This window comes from Rhinolophus sinicus, chromosome 6 (assembly GCF_057876585.1).
Source record: "Rhinolophus sinicus isolate RSI-liver-muscle chromosome 6, RSI-T2T, whole genome shotgun sequence".
Lineage (NCBI taxonomy): Eukaryota > Metazoa > Chordata > Mammalia > Chiroptera > Rhinolophidae > Rhinolophus > Rhinolophus sinicus.
The window spans coordinates 56,743,780-56,770,207 of NC_142506.1; the positions used below are offsets into that span (position 1 = coordinate 56,743,780).

Here is a 26,428-nt window from a genome sequence, read left to right on the forward strand (position 1 = left end):
TCTTAGCTCCCAGCTGTTTTAGAATGGAGTGTAGTGCAACAGGAAGTACAGAAGCTTTGGAGGGAGGAAGGTCTGGGTTCACATTGCACTTAGCATCGTGGACATGTTGCTAACCTGAGTGTAATTTCTCTCCAGAGTAAAACTGCTTCATAAAGCGGCTGTGTGCATGCAAATAGCATATGTAATTATAGTTACTGATAGGGCATTTGTTAGATGTAGAGCTCCGTAACCTTTCATGCATGAAATACAAAGGAAACAAGCAGGACTGGTGACAACACATTTATTTATGTACCCTGTTGTGTGACCGGGAGGTGTTTTTCACTTTCCAATAATTGAATTAGGTTTTAACAATGAAAATTCCAGAAGGTAAACTGGCAATTTATTGTTGCTCATGAGCATAAGTAAACAGACATGGTACATAAAGGAATTTTAAACACATCTACACTTTTGGTATAGCTTGCAATATGGACCAGTAGACTTTGGCGGTGGACCTAATAGATTACCCATATGCTTCTAAATCCCATGATTCTCTTCAGACATAATAGGAAAATTCTGGATTTACCTGTTGATTGCAGCAATTTAACAAAGACTCTTAGGAAGCTGTCAAAGGCCAACATGACTTAAACCTATCATATTTATCATGAACATAACCATGTATTGCTATTAAAAAATCATAGTAGGCAGCAGCCAACTAATGGCTAGTTTCATTTTGCAGATTGGTATTTCTAAAAAATAATTCAGCTCAGAATGGCAGGCTATATAGAACTTTGTTATTTTTAAGTAGTTTTAACTTATTAACCTTTTGTGGACTAGTTAAATGAGATTCTAAGTGAAAGAATTGGATGGCGTATCAAATTGGATTTTATGTTACAAACAGCCATTTCCAAGCGACTGCATCATACAGGGATGTTTCCATTCGGAATGCCTTTTATTTCTAGCTTCAGATCTTACTTACAGCATACATTTGTCGGGGGGGGGCATGATAAATATTAACCAATTAGTACTCATCACTAGAGCAGGATATAAGAATGTGCTGATCACCAAGTATGAGATTTTACATTAAATTAAAATTATATACTGTTGGAAATCGACAAGGAGTTCCTAGATCCTAAAAAGTATTATGGCTAAGGAAATAGAGAACTCAAAAAAGGAATCCACCTCTAAGAAACTAACTCAGTATAGTAAAATAGGATTAAGTGCCCTGTCTTAGGAAAAAGTTTATTAATAATAAGGAACAACTGGGACATCATACATAATTTCTTTGGAGATTAAAGTGCAGGCTATGAAATGGCATATAAAATAATGCATAAAATAGTGCAATCTTAAGGTGCCATTGTTTTTATTACACATAGCCTATGTTCGTATGTCCATTTTCTCTCAAAAATCCAGCTGTAGTGACACCTTTTAGCTTATTTATTTAGCCATTACTTATACTCTGTTTTACCCACTTTTGGGGCTACATAGAATATTTTAACATTTTAACAAGTAGAGTAATAGCGCATACATCTCGAAACTACTAAATAGAGATTAAGGCAAGCCCCTGTAAAGTTCAGTACTCCAAAAAACACGTTTTACAAAAAGAAGTTACTTCCCAAACCAGTGGCTTTAGACCTCATGGCCCCCCCAGCAGTTTTGAAAATATCATGATTACTCTGAATACATTTGTGATTGCCCCATTATTTCCAGGCTCTGAACATCAAAAGGAGCTTGAGAAACAACCGGTTCTATAACCTCATGTTCTGAAATAGTTCATATTTCAGAATATGTGAAATCCAAGCCAAGTTCATGTAGGAGATAAGCAGAGGATCCGGTGGGGGTAGGGGTGGGGTTGGGGGTGGGAGTGGGGTGGGCAGTCTTCTTATATATGCCTTTTCACATTGTGTCTATGTCTGTAGTGTTGTATCATAATCCACTTATAAGTGGGAATGACCCATTAAGAGACATCTCTGAAAACAGCCAAGGAAGGTGACAAGAATACTTTATGGAAATGCTGTTCTAGAACAACACAGTATTCACATTATAGCATTTATATTACTGACGTATCATCCAGGGCAGGACAGTTCTCTTAGGAGGCTAATTTATAATTTTCCTGTAACATATGTCAGTTTTAGCTGATCAAAATCATTTGTGATTTATTGAACCTTAAATGCCGTTATGCTATCCCAAAGCAAGTATAACAGCTATCAAATCAGTCAAGGCAATATTTTAGCTAAATAGCCTAAGATTTAAGACTTAGAACTGTAGTGCTTTATTCTCCTACTGTTATGGAACATTCATGCATTAACAAGCGCAACTCATCAACCTTATGGACAGGTGATCACAAGTGCATACTGGAGAAGTTTGGATTTCGAAACAAAATCTACCTTTTAATGGTGTGAATGCTTGTTATGAAAGCCAGATACTCATGTTAATTAATGGAAGACTATAGGTACATTTAGGGTATCTAGATGTAGTTTATAAAGAAACCCAGACAACTTTATATATTTATTAACAAGTATTAAAGAAATCATCTGAGGTTATATCCCTTTGATGCATAAGGATCATACTTTGTAAACCTGTAAACATGTACTTTGTTACTTTAAAAATTCTTCCTATTACCAGGAAAGCCGACTAGTAAAGGCCGTGAGTACTGCAGTAAGCCTCCTCCAAAGTTATGACAATATGGCTAAATCCTATGATTACAAAAAATGAGACCTGCTGAGCAAATGAGTTCCAGACAGGGACTTTTATGGATGACCTTGGCTGACAAATATTTTTTGGAAATTGTTTATTTTAAAATTACCTTCCCAACAAACCATGAAACACTTGGATGTTATTTTATGGTTTTTCATTGAAAACATACTACATTGTAAATGGAGTTTCAAAGTTAGACAGAATTGATCAAAATCTAAGGACAATATTATGTAAGGACAGTATTAAAAATGGGTAAGGAAAAGTTTCATTTGGTGAGGTTGATCTAAAGGATGCAGAAGTATGTTATGTTGGATGGATAAAAAAGGTGGTAACCTTGTGCTTTTATTCAACTAAGTACTTACCAAAACCTTATGTTTTATACAGGTATCAAACTCCCACCTGGAAAGGGACAGTTTTCTATATCACACCTAAATTTATTTTAAATAACTGAAGCCCAAGGCAACAGTTGTTTAAAAGAATTGAACAGTCAAATAATAATAACATAATTTAGTACATTAAAATAAAACTAGAACAGTAATAGCCGAATGTCTCAAAAATATACAACTGGGGAAAATAACCACTGTACATAATTTGGAGGTTGTTAAAGTGACCACTTAGAAGGCTGAACAGTGCAAGACATGCTTTTCCAGTTACAAGCTCAAAACAGGAGTGCAAACAAAATTAAAGCTTTTGTTTAAAATTAGAGGATCTGGAAAGCTTGAAATTAATATTCAAAAGCTTCCCTCAGGTCACCCCCCAGAAATGAAATGATCGAAATGCTTTTTCATGGTATAATTTTCTTCAGTGAACTTTCTTTCAATGGAAAAACTGCATCCTACAGGTTTAGTCCCCTACTCACACCACTGATAATCACATTTGATCAATGAGCACACACAGTGGTGAGTAAGGAACTGAACTAGTAACCAGAGGTCCGACGTGGATAGAAAGAGCCTTGGGATTTGGGGTTCTGCCTTAGCCTGCGTACCTGAACCCTACAGAGAATAGATAAAGGGCTTTAACATTCTCTTGTTCCTGTAAAACTGGAGGACAAATGGACTCATAAATCCACCCTAGAGGCTAGCTGTTGTGGTGGAAGATGTTAGGTGCTTAAATAAACTATGACGCTGCTCTAAAAAGTGGAGAAGTATAGAGGTTCAAGATAACACCAGTGCAAGAGCTTTTTAAGTGAGTTGCCTAGGCAATGCATGCATCCATCCATGCAAATGTAGGGCATGGCCCCAAAAGGAGAACTGAAACATGATATAATAACAACTGGAGAAATCCCTTGCCAGTAGTTTATAAAAATATATAGTCAACACTGTAGAGGCCCCTTCTACAGTCAGTACTATGGAAGTCCGTTTTCGTTACCCATTACTTCAATACCAAAAAGCATTTACTACTTCTCAGACGTTCCAGACAAAGGTCACTTAGAACAAAAAGTCAACTTTTTTTTGAAACAAGATACTGTCCATTTAAAAAGTAGGTCTTTTCTTTCAAGTGAACAGGACATTTTCTGTATTAAACTTGACTTCCAGTCTGTCGAGACTGGTTTAAGATCCTTATGTAATGTGCATAAAAGCAGAAACAAATAAACTTACTTTAAACATTATCTGCACAGAAAAAAAGTCAACTCCTCAAAACATGATAGAACAACAGGTCTGGTTAGTACAAATCTATTGCAAAGTAAAAACATTCTGTGCATCAGTTCAACCAGAAGCGGGAAAAGAATGTCCCAACCGTGAGAGTTCAAGTTTCAGTTGTGTTCTGAAAGCCTAGCAGCCTAAGGGACACCGCGTTGCTCACAGTATCCTGATATGCGTAACTGCTCAAGCTACTAAGCCAGGTCTTCTCATGGAGCTAGAAGCACTTTCCAGTTTACTTTCTATTCCGGAGACGTTTAGATTTCCTAAGAGAGTCTATGGCTTCTGCTGCCTTTTTTCGTTTCCGAGGAGACTCTTCATTCTGCCCAGACCCTGAGGGGTTTCCTACTGCGCTTTCCATGACTTCTCGTAGTTTGCGTTCCAGCTCTGCCAAGCGTGCGTTCTGTTCCCCTATGATCTGGGTCTGCTCTAGCAGTTTCTGGTCCTGGTCTTGAAGCTGTTTCTGCTGTTCTTGCACTTTGGTGCGAAGCTCAGAAATTTCACGCCTGAGAACAGTCACACCAGCACCATTGGTCTTAACCTGCTGCTGGAGTTTGGTAACCTCTTGTCGTGAAGGGTTTTGCTTGGAGAAGAGCTGCATTGTTGTTAGGGCCGCAGAAGGTCCTGGAACTATGGAGATAGATTAAAATGGTCAGTGAACAAATTAAAATGTCTCGCTACCAGGAATACTTCATTAATTAAACTTATTTTGAAATGGAATGTCCTTATAACATCACTTCTGATTTCTTCTTTGCAATTTACTTGGTCTAATGGATTAATCAGATACCTGGTTTTAACTATGTTCATTTGAATTCTGATTCTCATGTTCATGTGGCAATGTGTGCATTGCCAGCAAATGGAAAAGGACATTTAATGGCATAAATTTGGATTTAAAATATTCTAGAATATTTTTAGGATCTACTAAGAAAATATTAGTAAAAAGAATATAATGATTTTCTATCTAATTTCACACAAGCAAACAAACATTCGAGTTAGAAGTAGAGGTACTGTGTTCTTAAGTTCTCTCTGCACTTAGTTATTAATACATGCAGAGGCTTCAACTTTAGCTGAAGGATGCCATCAAAGAGTGAATTACATCATTCATGATGGGCACAAACATTTCTGACACAGTGCAGGAAGGCTTTGGAACTGTTCTGTTTTAGAAACAACAGAATGTAACATGGGCATAAAAATCACTATTGTAAACTAATAACCTACTTTTTTTTAAAACCAGATCTCCTGAAGGTTTTTGAAAACGATCAGATGGATCCATTCATGCCCTAAACCCATCATGCTAATTTTCTCCTTGTACATCTAAATAACCCAAATATTTCCTTGACTGATGCATTCTTCCTTCTCTCTCTCTGCTGATCTTGATCCAACTTCTACTACTACAGCAAGGCTCAGCTCAGTTCTTCTCTCTTGTATAGTCTTAATCAGACCAGCGAACAATGATCTTATTTTCCTTAAGATCTGTTTCTGCTACTCATTTGGCCTTTAAACGGACACTCCTTTAAAGTATTTCTCTTGCCTATGATAACTGAACTTTGAGTCTGAATATGTCTTACCTTTTGAAACAGTAAGATCCTTGTGAGCAGACACCACGTATTACACTTCTTTTTAGTCTCCACAGGACACAGTACAGTGCTGTGCACATAATAGGTACTCAATAAATAATAGATATATCAATGCTGAGATGCCATAGGCTTTATTATTAAACTATAAAGAGGCACTCAGTTACCCCACTAAGTACTCCAGGGAGCTATCTAATCCGAACCAGTAACGTGTAACTACATTTTTTTTCCTGATTTAAAATATTTGCAAGAGTTGAGGATATTGAAATGTAGTCTTTCAGTAGATAAAGGCACAAATTTTTAGGATCCAGTATACTTTTGCAAAATAGCTACCACAGAAGAAGTGACAGTGTTCAAAATAGACTTATGCACCTTGTCTTTTAAAGTAGCAGCCAGCCACTCTGGGGACTGAAATAATTGGATATTTCCATGAAGAATTTTTTAGGTTTTATCTGGTATATTTAATTCTGTTTTAGGATAATGAATATTAACTAGTGAGAAACATAAAAAAAAAATACATAGCTCTTTTCACTCAGCAATTCTACTCTAATAAATTTCTTACTAAGTCAATAGTTATGGATACGTACGTACAAAGATTTAGCCACAAGATGGTTCTTCAGAGGGTAGCTTAAATACTGAAATCTAGACACACGCGTGCTTAACAGTAATGGCTCAGTTATGTAAGTTAAGGTCTATAATCCAATTTGTCATTAAAAATGATATTGCAGATACATATTTACAGACACAGAAAAGTTCAAGATATACAATTAAATGGAAAAAAGTTATAAAACTATGTATGAACATTATTATAAACTGAACATATTATAAACGAGATACCTGGAGGGGAGCCCATGAGTCTTCCAGACACATCTGATCCTGGCAATTTCCTCTTTAGAATTGGAACAATCTTTTCATCAAAGTATTCCATTGCCATGGAGGAAATGTCCCTTAACTCCTGAAGTACTTCATGAGCTCGCTGAGGGGCTCTGGTAGAATTGACATATCTCAACACACGATAAATCTCATCAATGACCTAAAATAATGAGCTCTCATTAGCACCTTCAGTTTTTTTAAAAAAAATAAAACAGCTAAATAGGGAGAGAAGTGACTGCTTGTTTTGCAATTCACATGAAGACCTTTAGGGTGATTTAACTGATGTACTGGACATTGATAACATTATCGTCTGTAACATATGGCTTTGGCCTTGTTACAATACTTTGTAGGTTTCATACTTACATTTATTAAGTACCAGGTACTGTGCACAAGCCAAAGAAATCATGATGAATAAAATATACCCCCCTGCCCTAAAGGAAATCACAGTGTAATTGGGGAGACATGTGTAAATAAGTGATACAAAGAGGGATATACAAATTGCTAAAGAAGCTAGAGGACTAAACTAAGAAATGAAATCCTATATGCAAGCAGGGATAGGGAAAGTAGAATTACCCAAACCCATATTCTTCTAACTCTCCAAATGACTTCAGTCTAGCCCGAATCTGTCTCCCAAAGCCACAGAAACGCAGCCTGATCGCCTTCTTCCTTACACTGGCACCCTGTACACTATCCCTTGAAGTTTTGTTTCTCTAAGACTTGCTATGGATTGGAATGAGGTCTCTTCAAATCCCACTTTCTTGCTATTACCAAAGGGTAGCAAGAGATCCTTTTTCATTTCACGATAACTGCAATGGGAAAACACAAGGCATAACATACATGGAGAAGAAACACAATTCTGACAATCCTGGTTCCTAATTCTCTTGCTGGAATGGTAACTGAACCTTCCTTAGGCATTTGTGCCCTCAGCATTAATCCCTGGGAGGTTATCCTTAATACTTCCCATGGCTTCAGCATAGACCTGAAGACAGTAATTCACATCTCTGATGACCTCCAGTCTGGATGACATCTATTCTCATGGGCCTTTACCTCCCCAATTGTGGGTTAACCAACGAAACCATTCTGTCACCAAACTATCTTAAACCACCTCACATCCCACCCATTCCCCTTATTGCATTTATCTAACCAGTACCCAATTCTGGAACAATTTTATAATCTACCTTCTCTTCTCCTTTACTGAAGCTGCTGAGTCCTGAGAGAAAACTTACAATCTTGCAGAATAGTATGAGAGGCTATTTCTCCACTTTTCTAATAATATGCATGCTCATGCTGAATCCTACTCAGGCTTGAGATGATAGAATAATAGTTATGAAAAATAAGTATTAAAATCGCATGGTAGAAACCAAATACGGTGAACAACTATCACATTTCTAGCACACGCAGTTCACTCTATGATGCTTATATGTAAATTGGCACAGTAATAAATGATATACTATGAATATCATTTAAGTCTTTGGACTGTTGTAGGTGAGAATTTCTATTTTGTTTAATCTAGTATTTAGCAAACAACTGCCTACTAGAATATTGAACCTCGTATGTTCTCAAAGTTTTCTCATTTTCCACCTTTGTCTTTTTGTTCTACTTGAGATTTCCTTAACGTTCCTTTCCAATCCTTTTATTTATTTTAAAAATATTCTTCCATATTTAAAAAATTTCAGTGCATTTAAAATTCTCTCAATATTTCCTTATATGGCATGTGTTTGACTATATCTTTTCTTATTTCTCCTAGAATATTAGCCACATTTTCTTTTTAAAGTTTTATATGCTTATATGGTTTTCTCAAAGGTTTTTTTTCCCCATTTGTTTTATTCTGTTTCAGAGTAGTCTGCCGATTCTCTACTCTCTGCTTGTATTTAAGAATGGAGCACATAAAAAGTTACCAGAACTCCTTAGTTAGCCAACATGGCTGGGGAGGGGAGGGAAAGAAAGAGGAGGAGGGATCTAAAAATTCAATACAAGAATAGATCGACTTGATTTTTAAGAATGTCTTCACACTGAAATCAATTTTAGAGAACACAAAAACACAACATTCTGAAAACATTAAACTCAAAGAATATTCAAAATAACTGACCTATTCTCTTCAAAAATTGAGATCGAGAAACACAAAGTGTCGGAACTATTCCACATTAAAGGAGATCAAAGGGTCCATGCATGATCTGGATTGGATTCTAGACTGAAAATAAGAATCGCTAGTACGAGTATTATTGGGATAAGTGATGAAATTTGAATACAGATTGATTAATTAATTGTATCAATGTTAAATTTCCTGATGTTGATGTCTTTACTGTGGTTTAAGTAAGATAATGTCCTAGTTCTTAGGGAATACACTGAAATATTTAAAAATAAAGGGTCACAATATCTCCAACTTAGTTTCAAATTGTTCCAAAAAAATAAAATGCACATATATAGGGAGAATAAAAGCAAATGAGACAAAAGGTAAATAATTGCTGGATCTGGATAAAAGATATATGGGTGTTCCTTGTACTATTCTTCTAATTTTTGTATAAATATGAAACTGCATCAAAACAAAAAGCTACCAAAAAGAGGAATTAGGAAATGCAATACCACTACCAGTTTTTTTTCCTTCAACACATTTAAAACAAACCAACAATACCTAATATGTAGGTTTTAAGTTTGGTCAGGGAAATCTAGCTTTATGACCTTATTGTAACTGTTTGTACAGTCAGTTACAGTGTGAAAACCCTGACTTTTGGGGACCACTGTGTTTCAATAAGCACAAAAGGGTTACCAGGGCTACAAGTAACAAGTGCAGGGACCATCCATGTCTTTTTCCATTATTATATCTTCCAGAATGGTTAGTTGGCCGCTGCTCACCTGTGTGCTTCAGTATGTGTGAAATGCTATACTGACTATGAGCTTACTGAAAAAAGTTTGACTTCTATATGTAAGATAGAAGATTTGAGAAATGTGTATAGAAGTAAGCCAACAATCTGAAACCTCTTAGTTCGGAGAGAAGATGAATGGAATGTCAGCATAGTGGTCAGGGTCGGCAACTATGGCCCTATCTGACCTGTGCCCGTTGGTGTAAATAAGACAGCACTTTTAAGAAACAAAATAATCCAAGCTGAATTAAATGAGATAATAAAGACAAAAATTATTGGGTTTTTTTGTTTGTTTTTTTTTGAGTTGTTTGTCAAGTTCAGGTTTGCAGGAGAAAAAGAACTTAGGATAAGTTCTTGTGAAGAAATGGGTACTATTAAGGAAAAATGGAATAAAACAGTAAAGAAGACGGGCAGCTGAGAAATCAGAAGACTTGAGTGTGGCTTTTGTCAAATCACTTAAATTCTCTAGGCCTCAGTTTTCTTATCAATGAAATAGGAATAGCAAATACTTATTCTATCTACCTTACATGCAGTGATGGAAAGTAGATGAGATAATGTATATGAAAGTGCTCTAAGAACCAGAAAGTTTTCATAAATATCAGATGAGGACAATGGCAGGAGAAAGGGATAGATAGGCAGCTATCTATGTTATAAAGTTAGGTCCAAAATTCCTTTCCAGCAGCTCTTCTATTGCGGGCAGGCGAGGTAGAGACTTCAGTTAAGAACTGTCCAGGGCAAATGCCCGAGGGGACCTACTGCATCTTGAAAGCTTAAGACATTCTCCATTGCTGCTACCTTGGTTTGTTCTTTCAGTTAAAGTGAGAGGTCAACAAGTGGTTTCCAAAATCAGGGACTCAACTAGATTGGAACTCATTTATTTAGACAGTAAAGAGCATCATCCCGATCATGTGATCCTGATGAACTGGAACGAAGATCAGCAACTTCTGGAAAGGCCAGATACTAAGTATCTTAGGCTGTGCAGGTCATATGGACTCTGCCCAAACCACTCAACTCTTGTTATTGTGTCTGAGGTTATGAAAACTAAAACGCTTCTTAAATATTCATATTCTTAATGAGATATGCAATAAAAACGACAATACACGGACAACCTCTACTAGTTCAATGAACTTCCCAGGAACACTTAAGAGTTAAGGCCTATAAATCAGATCTGGATAAAATCTGGCATTACGAATCAGAATGGAAAGTTTCTAACTGCTAACCATTCCATACTACCCTACAAAAGCATTTGTAGCTAATATGAGGAAAGTGAAATATGCCAAATAATATTTCAGATAAAATGAAAACAAACAGGATTCCCCTCCAAAAATAAATACCATAGAAAATTGAAAATGGAGAAAGTACATACAAAATATTGCCAATGTTAATTCTATGGAAATAACAAAGAGAACATTGAAATTTTACTAGGTATTAAAATTAGTTCTAACCATGTCGATACTTTTCCTAGTATCAACTAAGTAGCAAAATGACCTTTAATTCCATTTCCACCCCTACCGTATATGTATAAAAGCATATAGACATATTTCACTAGAACTTCCACTCAATTCAAGAAGCAACATACCACTGAAGGTGAGTAGCATGTTGAATGCTGGGGTCTTTGTTAACTTAGTAACAGTAAATATGCCATCTGTACTTATTTGTGTTAAACAGCAGTATTACTTAGCTCTGAGTATATTGCTATACAGTAATTATTCTTTTCAAATCTGGACATTTATCAAGTTGTCTCATGAAACATTTCTCAAACAAAACCCAGCTAGTCCCTCCTACTCCACCTCCCCCAAATTATTAACAGTCTTGAAGGCAGGGACAATACCTATCTTGTTCACTGTCGCTGCATCTCTGGCATCTTAACAAAGAGTAAAAGCTCAAAAGTGTTTTCTGGAGTATTAACTCTTAACAAGGCTTCTCCAAAGAACAGTACAGCTTTTACTGTATATTTCCTAATTAGAATTTTAAATACAAAGATCACATACATGGTGCATATTTCTATCAGTTACTGTACAGAACAAATCCATTCATAGAAACTCATTCCAGAGAAGTAGGAACAATTCTGACGTTTAAAAAATCACCTTGATTTAAAGTGTACACAGTGCGACCTGGCTGTTCTAGGTAAGCAACTCTACTTTACCTTTCCTGGGATGAAGCAACAGAGATTGGAATCCACATACTTCATGAAAGTCATATTTAATAGTGAAAGTCTTGTTTCAACAGCAGCAAGGATGTCTGCATGACGAGCTAATGAATGGTTTCTCCTTTCTGACTCTCTCCTACAATTACAAAAACAACCCTTAAAAACGTGGTGTGAACTAAAATGTTAAGCAACCAAATGTCTTAATGAAACAGTCTAACATTTACATGTTAATTTAGAAATCTACAATTGGGTCATCATTCAATGTGATGATAAATGAATAACTATGTCAAGAAATCTTTGCCAAGGACTAGTACTCACTGACAAAATATTTGGAAAAAAAAAAATTATTATTTGGCTATATCAAGCCTACTGGCTGTTAGAATCACAGAAATTAGAAAAATGAAAGAACTACACATGGACATACAGACAAGAGATTATGTTTTTGCCCATAAAGTTAGCTCATTTAAACTTTTTAAACAGTTTCATTGAGAAATAACTCACATAAAATCCACTTTCAAAGTGTACAATTTAGTGGTTTTGGTACATTCCCAGAACTGTGTACCCATCACCACTATCTAATTTCAGGACATCTTCAGCACCTCAGAAAGGGAGCCTATAACCATTATCACTCACCTCCATTCCCCAGCCCCTGGCAACCACTACCTATTATCTGTTTCTACGGTTTTGCTTATTCTGGACATTTCAGATAACTGGAATCACGCAGTATGTGGCTGTCTTCTCTGACTTAGCATCATTTTCTAGGCTCAGGCATGTTGCACTGTGTATCAGTACTTCCCTCCTTTTTATTGCCAAACGATACTCTATTACATGGACTACCACCATCTTGGTTATCCATTTAGCAGTTGCTGGACTTTTGGGTTGTTTCTACTTTCTAATGAATAATGCTGCTATGAACACTCTCGTACAGGCTTTTGTGTGGATACATTTTAATTTTTCTTGGTTATAGACCTAGGAGTAAAATTGCTGGGTCATATGGTAGCACTGTATTTCACTTTTTGCAAAACAAACTTTTCTAAAGTGGCTGCACTGTTTTACAATCCCACCAGTAATTTATGAAGGTTTCAGTTTGTCCACATCCTTCCCAGCACTTTGTCTTTTTTATTTTCGCCATCCTGCTGGGTGTAAAGTGCCGACTCACAGTGTTGATGTGCCGTGCCCTGAGGACTCGTGATGTTGGGCATCTTCCGTGTGCTTGCTGGCCTTCAGTGTGTCTTCTTTGGAGGAATGGCTATTAAAATCCTTTGTGCCTTTTAAATTGGCTTGTCTTTTTATTGTTGAGTTCTACGAGTTCCTCATACAGGCTGGATATAAGTCCCTTATTAGATATGTGAGTTGCAATTATTTTCTCCCATCCTGTGGGTTGTCTCTTCACTTTCTTGATGATGTCCTTTGAGTCACAGAAGTTTTAAGTTTTGATAAAGTCCAGTTTGCCTACTTTTTCCTTTTCTACTTGTGCTTTTGGTGTCGTATCTAAGAAACCAGTGCCTAATCCAAGTTCATGAAGGTTAATACTATATTTTCGTCCATGGGTTTTACAGTATAGCATTGACATTTACACGTAGGTCTGTGATCTATTTTGAGCTAACTTTTGTATGTGGTGTGAGGAAGGGGTCCAAATTCATTCTTTTGCATGTAGATACCCACTTGTCCCAGCATCATTTGTGGAAAACACTATTTCTTCCCCAGTGAATTGTCTTGGCATCCTTGTTGAAAAGCAATCGACTAAAAATGTAATTCCAGACTCTTAATTCCATTCCACTGACTATATATCTGTCTTTATATCAATACCACACAGTTTTAATTATTGTAGCTTTCTAGTAAGTTTTGAAATTGGGAAGTGGTGGTCCTCCACCAACTCTGTTCTTCTTTTTCAAGACTGTTTTTTATTATTCTGAGTCTTTTGTATTTCCATAGAAACAGTAGGATCAGCCTGTCAATTTTGGCAAAAAAGACACCTAGGATTTTGATGGGAATTACACTGAATGTACAGATCAATCAGGGAGTACTGCCATCTTAACAACAGGTAGTCTTCCAATTCATGAATATGGAATATCTTTCCATTTAAGTCTTCTTTAATTTCTTTTAACAATGTTTTGCAGTTTTCAGGGTACAAGTCTTACACTTTTTTATTATACTTATTACTAAGTATTTTACTCTTTTCTATGCTATTGTAAATGGTGTTAACTTCATTTTTGGATTGCCTACTGCTAGTGCAGTTATACAACTGATTTTTTGTATATCAGTCTCGTATCCTGTACCCCTGCTCAATTCATTTATTAGTGCTAATAATTAGTGTATTCCCCATGTAAAAGATGACATGTATACAAGATCATGTCATCTGTGAATAGTTTTACTTCTTCCTTTCCAAACTAGATGCTGTTTCCCCCCCTACTTTCTTGTTAACTGCCCTGGCTAGAACCTCTAGTACAATGTTGAAAAGAAATGGTGAGCGAGAGCCAACTGTAGTAAAAAAAAAAAAAAAAAAAAAAAAAAAAAAAATCACTTATTGTGAGCTGGTAACCTTTGCTATAAAAACTTGGAAACCATTTAACATGTAAACTACTGAGATTTAAAGGAAAAAAAAAATCAAGAAACAAACAAAATCCCCAATTATAAATTATTGCCATTGCAGCTGTAACATACCTTGGGAGTTGTGCTTTAACTTGTTTCTGACATAGATTATGGTACCTCTCCACTTTTAGAAATCCCTGATTCAACATTCTCTGGCAGACCAAGTCCATTCTTTTACAAACCTATGGGGAGAGAGGAGGAGAAAGAAGAATTTTAGAAAGTAATAACCGAATTAATGAAAAGAATTAACTTAGACTTACTCATAACTGATGGCTTCAAGTTCTCTGTGTTAGTATTGTTCCCCAGTTTGCTGACTGAATCTCTGAATCAGTATTATGTGGATGAATGCCTCACACTCTATAATCCTTACATTAAGTAATTAATATCATCTGTAGGCAAGGAAAACTTTACTCCTTTACTTTAGGTATTTGTCGAATGTTTTGAATGTACCCCCACTATTATGGTCAGACACTGTAGTTCTGAAGATCAGTAAAACAATATATTCAAAAGCTTTTAATGGTTTGAGACAAGCAAGTCTCCTTTAGACAAAATGCATATTCAAACTCAAGTCTAACCTCTCACAAAATTTATATGATCTATACCCAGAATGAGAATTCTTATTTATTTCTACTAGTGATTTGGGTTAACTATAGACAGTTACTCTATTTTAAATAATGTCATATCCTCCAAATATCTTAGCATGTGTAGCAGAACCTCAATTATTTTGAATCCTTAAGAAAGATGGTGTTTTTATATAGTAAGAGCACAGAATCATAAGTCAGAACACCTAAATTTGAGTCCAACCTTTATGCAATTCTTGAGCAAATCAGCTATTATTTGAAAGCCTGAGTCAGCCACCTATAAAATGTGGATAGTATCTAACTCCGGGATATCATGAGCATTAAGTGAAGCATGTTAAATCACTGGTAAACTCCAAAGTGTTACATAAAAATTAGGTGAAATAAATTGTTTAATTTAGTACTTAATTTGAAAATTTTGCACCATATACTTCATTGTTATACTTCTGAGGTATCCCAGCAACTTTCTGATCTTAGTAAGACTTGGTAGACAATATGTTTGTTTGTTCTTTGATTCCTGAGAATTTTGCAGTGATTCAGAGTCATCAACCTGAACGTTCTCTCTGTATAGGTGATGAAAGTACAAGACTCAGAAAAATCTGTATCAAGTCAGCAAGGCAGGGGCTGTCTTATGCTTCTGTCTCCCAAACACCCACGCACAAATGCTTGACAAATACTTGTTGAGATGAAATGTTGATGAAACTCTTGATATCAAAAGTTTGCTTTCTCCTGAGAATATAGGGACAAAAAAATCCAAACAGGGTTGAAGCTAATGAAAGCTTTAATACTTTAATATTAAATAATAAGTACTTCCTAAATCACATGTCAAATGAAAGGTGTAAAGGAAAACAGTTCTTTTCAGTATCAAAATAACTTTTCAGTATTGATACTAAGAGTAATTCCTAACGAATAATTTAAAATACGGTGGAATCTATTTCTAACTAAATCAGTTATAAACATTTGTTCAGTGTCTACTGAAAAAATAATAAAACCAATACATATTAACATAAATAACTATAAGGAAAAATCATGCTTTTCTAAAACAAAATATTTCATGAGTCATATTTTTTGCAAATCTTTTTGATGTGTGGTTTACTAGAACAGAAGTGAACCCTATCTGCTTCTGCATTCAATCCACTAAGGTTGTCTTACCCTAGAAAATTCTAGAAAACATAATACACAAGCATACACTTCATTAGCTGTCAGTATGATGACATTATCACATCACACAACTATTGGAGAGCTCCACTGTGCACTTGTGAATGAGAGTGAAAAATGCAAATAACCTCTCAGATCTTATAGATGCCCAAAATTGTCTTTGGAACCCCTCTAGGATCCCTGGACCATACCCTGAGAACCAGTGCCCCAATCCTGAATAACCACATTGCCACAACCACCAGTTTTGAACTTTATGTGAGGAAAAAACTTTTATTGTGTAATTTGAGAAAGGAAAAGGGAGTGTGTCTGTGTGTGTGATGAGGGGGAACAGATCAGGCTAAATTCTCATCTTTCAGAGTAGAAAGTCAACAGCTAATATTAAACAAAAGGAAAAACAGCCCAAAGGCTTGAAAGTGGTACTTCTAGGGAGTAAAACTTGGGGGCTGTAAAAACACTTTTTTGTTGTTGTTAAAACTATTTAATGTGAGGCACCTTCTAACACAGTCTTATAGAAAAACACTTCTTGTCTTTACGAACTCTACATCTTTAATAATTTCTGAGATGAAATAATGGAAGTAATTTTTCCACAGCAATAAATTCACGAAGAAAAAATTTAAGATCAGTTATTGCAATAATTTCCAAGGTACTGTCTACATTTTATTATACTAGAATTTTGCTGCACTGAATCTAACAGCTAGGATTTAGATATCTTTTGATAATCTAGAAACGCAACTGAATGTCTGAGTACTGACTAGTATGAGTACCTAAGTACTGACTGTGTGATGAGAATATGAATAAATAACCCGATAAAGTTAACCAAGGAAGGAAGACTTCACATGATACAAGATTTGAATTAGGCTTTGAAGGGAGGGCAAGGACCGCAAAATTAGAGGTGATGACATATGCAGAGGCATGAAGTCTGGAATGAATAAGTCATTAGCAAGCAAACTACTTCTGAATAATAGCAGATGTGTAGGCAAAGCTGAGAGGACTAAAATTTCCCATGTTTTGAGCAGGGAAATCAGCATAATAAAAAATACCTTTAAAAAGACCACTCATTTTTTGGAAAGACCTCGTATTGGGACACTTGGTAGGTCATTTTCTGTACGCAACTGTAATATTAGGACTAAAGATATGATTCTGGAAATTTCACCTGGGAATAGCTGAAATCACTGTAGATGAATCCCCAAATGAAAAAGTTTAAGATAAAAAGATAAAGACTTATAAACAGAGCCTCAAATGATATTTATGGTTAAAAACTGGTAAAAAGACCAGAAAATAGGTTACAAAGAAAAATTAGAATAGCATCACAAAAGCCAAAGTCAAAAGTATTTTAAGCGTTAGTCAATATTGTAAGAAAAGAGCAGTATTTAATGTGGTACCCTGCCTTTCATGGATGTTTAAAAATAAGCATTGAATGACCGATGGCCCAAAAACATTGTATTAAAATACAATAGGTCATGTATCTTCAGTTTAGGATTCAGGAAGAAGCAGTGACCTCTGGAAAATGGAAATATTCTAATATCCCCCAAGTAGTTTAATGGTAACTGCTGATAACGTATACAACTTTCCAATGCAAAATTATCTCATTTAAAGTCAAGCTCTATATTTATGGGTATTTTAATAATTTCCCAAGATTAAAGGAAGAAAAATGTTTCCCCTGGTTATTAAAACAAAATTCTAGCATTTTGGCAATTTATCCAAGACAGTAAACTAAAATAAAATTCAGGAGTCTAATACACAAAGATGACAACTATCAGTGTATTTATTTATATACACCCTAAAAACAAAAGGAACCTAATGGAATAAATCAGTCTACAATGAAGACATTTAGCTCGGGCCCCTGTTAACTTGCTTTTCCAGAACAAGAGAATAGGTGTGGTTTTTCTTTGTTAATTAGTCAGGATTTAAAATGCCATGTTTATTATCCTTTTCATCATTTTCTAACTTAAGTGGTCAGTAATAAAAAATTTGTTTCACTTGTGTTTAGAAATCTTTTTCAATTTGTGCCATGATGGTCCTTAACAATGCAAGACACTTTTACCACATATTTTTCACATTTGTGAAACCCACAATTTTCCTGTTCAACCTAATCTTTATTATCCAATCTTTGTTGACTCTTAAGATGTACATTTTTCCATCGTTTAATAGTTGATGTTGGAAGAGTCTTACAATACATCATGTCTGACAATTATAATTGGCAGCATTTCTTACTCAGATGTCTTCGATGCTGGACTTCCTTGATTTTGTTTAAGATGCGATAGAGACTTTTAAGATTTGTTATCAATTTAATAAAACCTCTTCTGGAAAAGAAAAGCACTGACACAATAATGTACATACAAGCTGATCAAGATGCATTCTGATTTCAAAAATGTTAAAATATGAAACTATATTTTAGAATCAAGCAGATATCATAATGGAAAAAATTTTTTATGTCCTCATTTAGTGCTCTACAGTTCTCAAATGAACTGAACACTTGATGTTTTTCTCCAGCTAATCCAGAAGCTATTATCAAAGATTAGGCTGCTGATTAATGGCCCTTAAACTGAAAGGAACTTGTAGACGCCAGAACCTATCCTTTTATGGGGAGAAAACAGGCCTTAGGAAATCATGTGCTTTTTCCAAGGTCATCCAGCTATTCAGTGGCAAAATAAAATTAAGAATCCAGGTCTTCTAATTAGTGCCTTTTTAAATTTAGTGATCTGCAGCTATATGGATTGAAATAATTATCCCCAACTGATTAGAGTCTCAACTAACACACTGCTGCTACAGAAACTGTTGGCACCAGTCTATAAGTAGGGCTTCTGAGGCAAACGGGATTTTAAGGACATTAATGGGGTTCTCACCAACTGCGAAAGATGGAGCTAGACCAAGGTCTTCCTAAAATTCTTTTCAAAGTTCAAAAACCAGAAGTGAATCATGAAGAAACCATCAGACAAATCTGCACTGTAGAACATTTTACAAGCCATCTGCTCTGTATTCTTCAAAAAATCAATTCCATGAAAGAATGAAAAAAGTGGGGGGTATGTTCTAGATTAAAGAGATTAATGCTTTATTCAAGACCCTTTTCCCCCACCCTTCCTCCGTCCTCCCTGCCGAAAGCTTAAAGGATTTTGTGGGGACAGTCGAGAAATCTGAATCTAAAATATAATGTTAAATTCTTTGGAAGTGATGATATAGTGATTATATGAGTATTTAGGGGCAAAATGTCATATTTACATCTTACTTTCAAATGGTTTAGTAAAATAAATGTGAGTGGGATACTCACAAACGTGTACAGGGAGAAAGAATGATCATACAAGTGAAAGAGAAAAAGCAAATGTGGTAAAAAGTTAATGACGGTTACTTCGTTATTCCTACCAATGGGATAAAATGTAAAAAATGAATAATGAATAACCCACAACCATTTTGGTTCTTTTCTTGCCCTATTTGCTTTTTCAGTGAACTCACCTTGATTTCCCTTACGTATTAAAAATATGAATACGACTTGCCACCTCTTTCATAAGAATACTTAATCTTTTATAAAAAAAAAAAAAAGCTACCTACCTGGTGGATTATCTAAGTTCTAGATAGATATGACAGATAGACAGACAGACAGACAGACTGGCAGTTAATTATCCCCAGGTAGAATTCCAACAGATTTTAAATTCTCTGTGTATCCCCCGTAGGTAGTCACTTGGAAAGAAATCATAAATTTATTTTAATATTAGCCTGAGCAAAACAATTAGGAAGAAATGTCTGTTCCCAGGATTTCTATATGCATCCTAAAAGTCAAATAGAAAAGCATTTCTGATTATTCTCAGTTTTATATTCTCTGCACCATTATTCTCATTAATGGAGGAACTGAGTATTGATTATAATGAAAGAGACTTAATTTATTATTGTTAATGGCTATTCATATTAATTACATACTAGTTTCAGATCACCTTATCAATTTTTATTCTCTCAGTAAGTACTTTTTTAGTTACTCGGCTTCTTAAATTGGTCTTGTAAAATGTTAAAGACATTCTAGGTGAACTGAGAACTTTAAATTTTCAAAAATTTTCTAATATCCTGTTAGAGGTAAATATTTAGCAACTGATTTTTCAGCACGATTATAATTTATACAGAAAACACTTTTGTTTTTACAATGACATATATTTTCCATAGTTTACTTAGAGCAGTGAATTGTTTTAAGAACTATTTACTCAACAAATAATGAGTACTTACATTGTATCACAGACTGACTATCTAAGGCCATCAGGATTCATGATGAAAGGATAAGTGGAGCTTAAATTTAGTGGGAAACAGGCCCTTCTAAAGATAATCCCCGTTAAGTACAATAATGATGCAATGGCAACTTAGAAAAACTACCTGAGTAAAGTTCAGAGAAGAATCAAAGAAAGCTTTATTGAGTACTAACATTCGAAGTTACAGACATTTTCCAGGATAGGAAAACAAAGGAGAGACTGTAGGCAGAAGAAAAAGCATGTGCTCAGAAAGACTTAAGATGTTTGGGAAACTAAACAGCTTGATTTTTATTTCAATCAATCTTAAGTGCAAGATGCTAGAAGTAGGTGGTTGGGAGAAACCTCTATGAAAGGCTGTATCTTTTGCTCCTAGTCTCAGAAATCATGAAAATTGGATTAATATGCAGAGGCCAGTACCTTCTGCAATATTTTAAGAACCCATGTCTCAGTTAACCAGTGTATACAGGTGTATCTGGTCCCTTTTACAAAATAATGATGGTAAGAAATGGAATTTTTAAAAAAAACATCCTTACTCTCTCCACTAAAAGTTATCAACCCTGGAGGTTCTCAAAAAACTTTCTTAAATTTGACTAGTTTGTGAAATAAAAAAGGTAGAAAGTAGGGGTGTGTCTGATGACTAATCTAGGACATCTAAAACTTCACACATCCAAAATCAGTCTCCTCTTAATCTAAGTCACTCTTCTCTAATTACTTCATTCCATTGTACATCGTTATTGTTTTTGCTGGATTCCCACCTTTACTGACAGGATAAAAACTCATTACCTTGAGGAAGCATCTCCTTATTACCCTCAACATTCCTGTATCTTTGCATTTGTCACCCTGATGTTTTATAAGTGGGCTCAAGGATCATTCTGTCTCGATACTGTGGAGAGGGATACTGACTGAACCCCTTCACTCTGAGATAAGAATCTGCAGGAAGAATGAATTGCCCCCGAAATACTACGATTTTCTTACCTGTACCTAAGTACCTGTTAATCAAATCAATAACATGATGAGGAGGAAAAAAACAAAAACAAAAAGCAGCAATAGAATGTATTCTTTGTAACAGCAACACTGAGCAGTGGTTCTCAAAGTGTGGTCTAGGGACCCCTGGGGTTCCCAAGATCCTTTTATGGGTTTGCGAAGCCAAACTATTTTTGTAATACTAGGATGCTTGTTTGCCATTTTCACTCTCAATTCTCTCACAACATACAGTGGAGTTTTCCAGAGGCAACATGACATGCGATGACATTGTTCTGACAGCTAATGTACTGTGGATTCTTGGACCTTCTAGAATTTTCTAAGGCAAGCTCTTGGGGTCCTCAGTAACTTTTATGAGTATAAGATGTTTTGAAACCAAAATAATTGAGAACTACTGCAATGGAGCAAGAGATATGAAGAAGACAGATTGCCTAGTTTTTAAAAAAAGTATAGTTTCTCATTTTCCTTCATATTTCCTACCAATCGACCCTCTCTATAACTGAAATTTTCTAATGTTTGAGGAAAAGATGTGAAAGGAACTAGAAATGGGTAACATTTAACGAGCTAGAATGCTCTGGAGAAATATCTTGGGATGAAAATATGTATTTGTATATTTTGCTACCAACTAGAGAACTTCATTCCAGATAATAGCCAAGACTTCTGAATTTAACCTCTAGTCAAATATACATCCTGAACCACTAATAGGATTTCATTAAATTTATAGGAGCTCCACCTGAACCACTCAGAAAAACATTTGACAGGATCTCCCTAAAACTTTCAAAAATCCTTTCACACTCATTTTTCAGTGAGTGAGAACACTGTGCTCCCGAGTCAATGTTATACTTTCAAAGTTAGGTTTAATCAGCTCCCTAACTGGGGGTAGAAACTCAGTTTTTAACTTTTTGCCACTTGTTTCAAAAACTCTCATACCTGTCAAGGGGGCTTAGGTGACAGTCTAATGCTGCATCAGCACAAATTTGTCTGATTTACTGGATAAACAACTCAAAGTACAGGTTTTTGTCATTACAAAGGTTGTGTTCAGCCAAATTTAAATACATTGGAGGAGTTAAATATTTAAAGAACTATTTCTGTGTAACCAGGATTTCTAGAATCTGGGTACATTTTGTAGCATTAGTCAATGGCAGGGAAAAAGAAGATTTAATAAGGCACTTGAACAGTCCCTTGGAAATAACTGTAAAGTCAAATTTCAATTATTCATGGTAACAGGAAGCAAAGCCTATCATCAAGTGCACAAGTAACTGAAAAAATGTTATTTTAGCAAATGCAACGCAGAGCAAATCTTTTAAAGAAAATGCAGAGCAGTAAATACAGGGATTGCATACCTGTCCAACATAATTCTGCTAACATAATGATAATTGAGGTCCTAATAAGGCAAGCAAACTGGGAAGAAAAAAAACCAAACAAACAACCAATCCATAAACTAGCTCATCAGCCACTGAGTAGTTGACATTTGGCTTATGGAAACTAACTCTATTCTTAATTAACATCCGTCTCTTACAAACATATCCAGCCCTAATTCTGCTCAAATACTTAACAATAAAAGGAACTATGTAATTTATACTCCAGATAACAGCATACATACTGAAGTTCCTTAATTTTTTTGGCAAACAATTCTTTAGGTACAAACGGTCACTTAGAGAGGAAAGGCATATAAAGCACCTGCCAGGTACTGTCTCTAGGCTGCCAAGCTCATATAAAGATCATAATTAAATTAATGCTGACATCTAGTGGTGAGAAAGAACATGTTTCTTTTCTAATGTTAACCTGAATTATACCTTAATACACCAAAGAATCTAAAACCAAAGATACCTCCAACTCCCCCACACAAGATTATCCACTTAATCTAAGAAATTATATTAATCTCAAATACAGAAAGGAATGAAAACTACTCCATTACTAAAGCAGGGTACAAAACCATCTCTGAGACATTAAACTGGCTGCAGAATCTTTGTGTGTGTGGGGGGTGATGACGGTTGGTAAGGGACTCCTTATGAAAATCTTTGAAAGTATGAATTTGTATCCTTTAAAGGTTACAATAAATAATGGCTTAAAAAATAAGAATGCAATTCAGTATTTCACTTGAAAGACATGTCATTTATTAATAAATTGTGGGATGTGCTTTAACTGTCCCCTTAAAAATGTTTTTAATTTTTTAAAACGTAAAACAACAAACAAACAAACAAAAACAGTTTTCCTCAACAGTTAGAAAACAGAACTGTGATCATTCTAAGCCTTTACAAAGCTATTGTCTGGCTGAAAGGCTCAGTTCAATCAAATGTTATGCCCAATTTCCAGGCACCGTGAACTAGAGCATGAATCTTGATCAAACACCATCCTATAAAAAAAAATGTGAACGAATATTTAAGATTCTACATGAAATTCTAGGATACCATGTTTTGAAAATTCAGGGACAATTTTGAAATATCACTTTTAAACTAAAGAATTTTCCATCCTGCGGACTGAAATGGTTGAAATGCTGTTGACTAGAAAAAAAAAATTGATCAATTTGAATTAATATTAATAAACTTTCTTTTAAACAATAAGCATGATTTCCTTTCCAAAATGCAATTATAATCCATTTTAAACTGGAAGTGTAAATCTAAAATATGGCATATTGATTAAGAAAATGCTATACACAGCACATTCTGAAATATGTCTTTGTCCTCTTAAAAACAACCCCGACCACAGATTTAGCATCTACACTGAATCGGTTTTGCAATCACTTCAAAATGTCCACCTCCTTTAATTTCCTTACCACTTAAAGATGAATTCACTGAAAGGAAGCAAAATATCTGACTGAGCTAAGACATTCATCAAACCTTCAGTCAAGCCTCTGGAGTGAAATAAAATCCCAGTGACAAATTCATTTTTATAAATCACTGGCTGAACGAACTACATCCTGTGCTTGTTAGGTATAAAACCACTCCTAAAGCTGGCGGGTGGGCGTAAATCACTAGTTATAAAATGAACTGCAAGAGAGAGAAAAAACCCGGTCAAGGGGCAAGTTGCTTCACCACGGGTGGCAAGTGTCAGGGGTGAGGCCCAGCCGGAACGGCAATTTCTCAGGGCCCTACTTTATTGGTCAGTTACAGGGGGCTGGAGTTCCAATTCCCCCGAACCTCACCCCGGTTTGGGGAGAACCGATCAACCCTACTTTATTTTCTCCAGCAGGGAAACTTGGGTGGTTGCGGGAACAATACGATATCCTTGCAGACAAATCAAACCTGCCTGGGATCGTGGGATCATTTCGCCTCTTGGGGAGTTTTCTCCCCCAACCCCGGCCGGGACTGGAAGGGGGTACAAAAGGCAGGCGACGCGCCCCCTCGGGTGTCCACTCTCAGGCCGGGGGGAGGTGGGCAGCTCAACTCCCGCTACGTCCCTCCCCGCCCGCGGCCCCGCTTCCGGGTGGGGGACACGGAGCCCCCCAAGGCGAAGTTCCCCCAGGCAGACGCCCCAGCTCCGAAGCAAGGGCGGAATCGGGACAAGTCCCGTTGACAGACGCCAAGAGAGACTTTGGGTTCCGAGGGACGCGCTCCGTGCTCTGTCTCCGGCTGGGCTCGCGGGGGGCTCCCTCCCCGGGGAACGCGCTCCCCTCTCCGTCCCTCCCCAGACCTCGGCCCGGAGGAGAGGGCGGCGGGGGTCCCGCGGGGGCCTCACCAGGCGGAGCTGGCTAATTTCGTCGTAGGACATAAAGCTGAGGATGTTCTCGATGGCTACGATGGGCAGCGCCACCAGCGTGTTGTTTTGAGGCAGCTGGTCCGGAGCCAGCGTTGGGGCTGGGGGCGCCTGGGACCCCGGCTGCGAGGTCTGGGGCGGGGGCGGTGGGGGCAGTCGCTGGGTAGAGCCGATGGCCGAAGAGGAGCCGCTGTCGCCGTGGCCACCGCCTCCTTCCTCAGCCATCCGCTCCTCCGACGCCGCCGCCATCTTGGGGGTTTGATTCCTTCCCCCCACTGCAAGGGGAACAGGGACACTTCCTGTGCGTCACTTCCTCCTCCTGAGCCTCCCGGGCGGGGACACCTGGAGGAGGGGGAGGAGCCTATGGGTGACAGGCAGAGAGAGATACCAAGATGCACACATTGCGTTTTGTTCAAGTGGCAATGAGGGAAGATACTGTAAACCCTTGGAAAGGGGATCTTTTATCTAAGATTGAAAAGGACTTGAGGGCAAGGCAACCCTGTCTATTAAAATTTACTTCCTAGGTGCAGTTGTGTTAAAGAGCTTCCTGACAAAGGATGATAAAAATAATGTTCTCTAATAAGTGTAGACAGAACGATGTAGTTAGAATATCATTTTTCAAAAATCATAGTGATAATTGACTTAGGCAAATAAAAAGCAATGAAGTATTGGTTAAAATACCATATGGATGAAGCTTAAACACATGTTAAATGAAACAAGCCAGACACAAAAGACCACATATTATGTGATTCCATTTATATGAAATGTCTGAAATGGCCATATCCATAGAGACAGAAAGTAGATTAGTGGTTTCCAGAGGCTAAAGGCAGCGGAGGAAAGGGAAATGATTACTAAGGGGTGCAGGGTTTCTTTTTGGCATGATGAAAATGTTTTGGAATTAGATAATGGTGATGGTTGCATCACCATTGTGAATTGTGCACTTTAAAGTAGTGGATTTTATAATACATGAAATATATATATTTCAATAAAATTTTTCATCTGGGCAAGGGGCATCAAAAGATGCTAAAACTAGAAAGTAGACATGTGATGTGGAACATAATATTTCCATAGTCTCAAAATAACTCCCCACAAATTGCATATTAATAACAAAGATAAAAAAGTTTGCAATAGAGAAATTTGGCGGGCACCACTATAACCAAATGATCAAAATTAGCACCACGAGTTATGGGAAGAATGGACATCATATGCCTCCTGATATGATATTATGTAGTATTCCTGCAAAATAAAGCATAACCTGTATTTGAGGTAGACAAATATAGATAACTACTCCATACTCTTCAAAAATATGAATGTCATAAAAGATACAGACTAAGGATTTCTGCCAGATTAAAAGAGACTGAAGAGACAAAACAACTAAATCCATGGGTGATCCTGAATTGGATTAAGAAAAATAGCTATAAAGA

General features: G+C 36.5%; 2 protein-coding genes across 5 annotated transcripts in view; one reads left to right on the top strand and one right to left on the bottom strand.

Annotated features, from left to right (window-relative positions):
- TP53BP2 (tumor protein p53 binding protein 2) overlaps positions 1–26,428 on the top strand; it is a 136,223-nt gene that overhangs the window by 8,356 nt on the left and 101,439 nt on the right. The window lies entirely within an intron of this gene.
- Positions 267–25,292, bottom strand: FBXO28 (F-box protein 28). Its single transcript, XM_019716057.3, has 5 exons — positions 24,987–25,292; positions 14,435–14,544; positions 11,768–11,906; positions 6,725–6,920; positions 267–4,943 (listed from the first exon to the last, which is right to left on the bottom strand). Exons 1-5 carry the CDS (start codon positions 25,251–25,253, stop codon positions 4,549–4,551), a joined length of 1,107 nt encoding a protein of 368 aa, XP_019571616.1. The 5' UTR covers positions 25,254–25,292; the 3' UTR covers positions 267–4,548.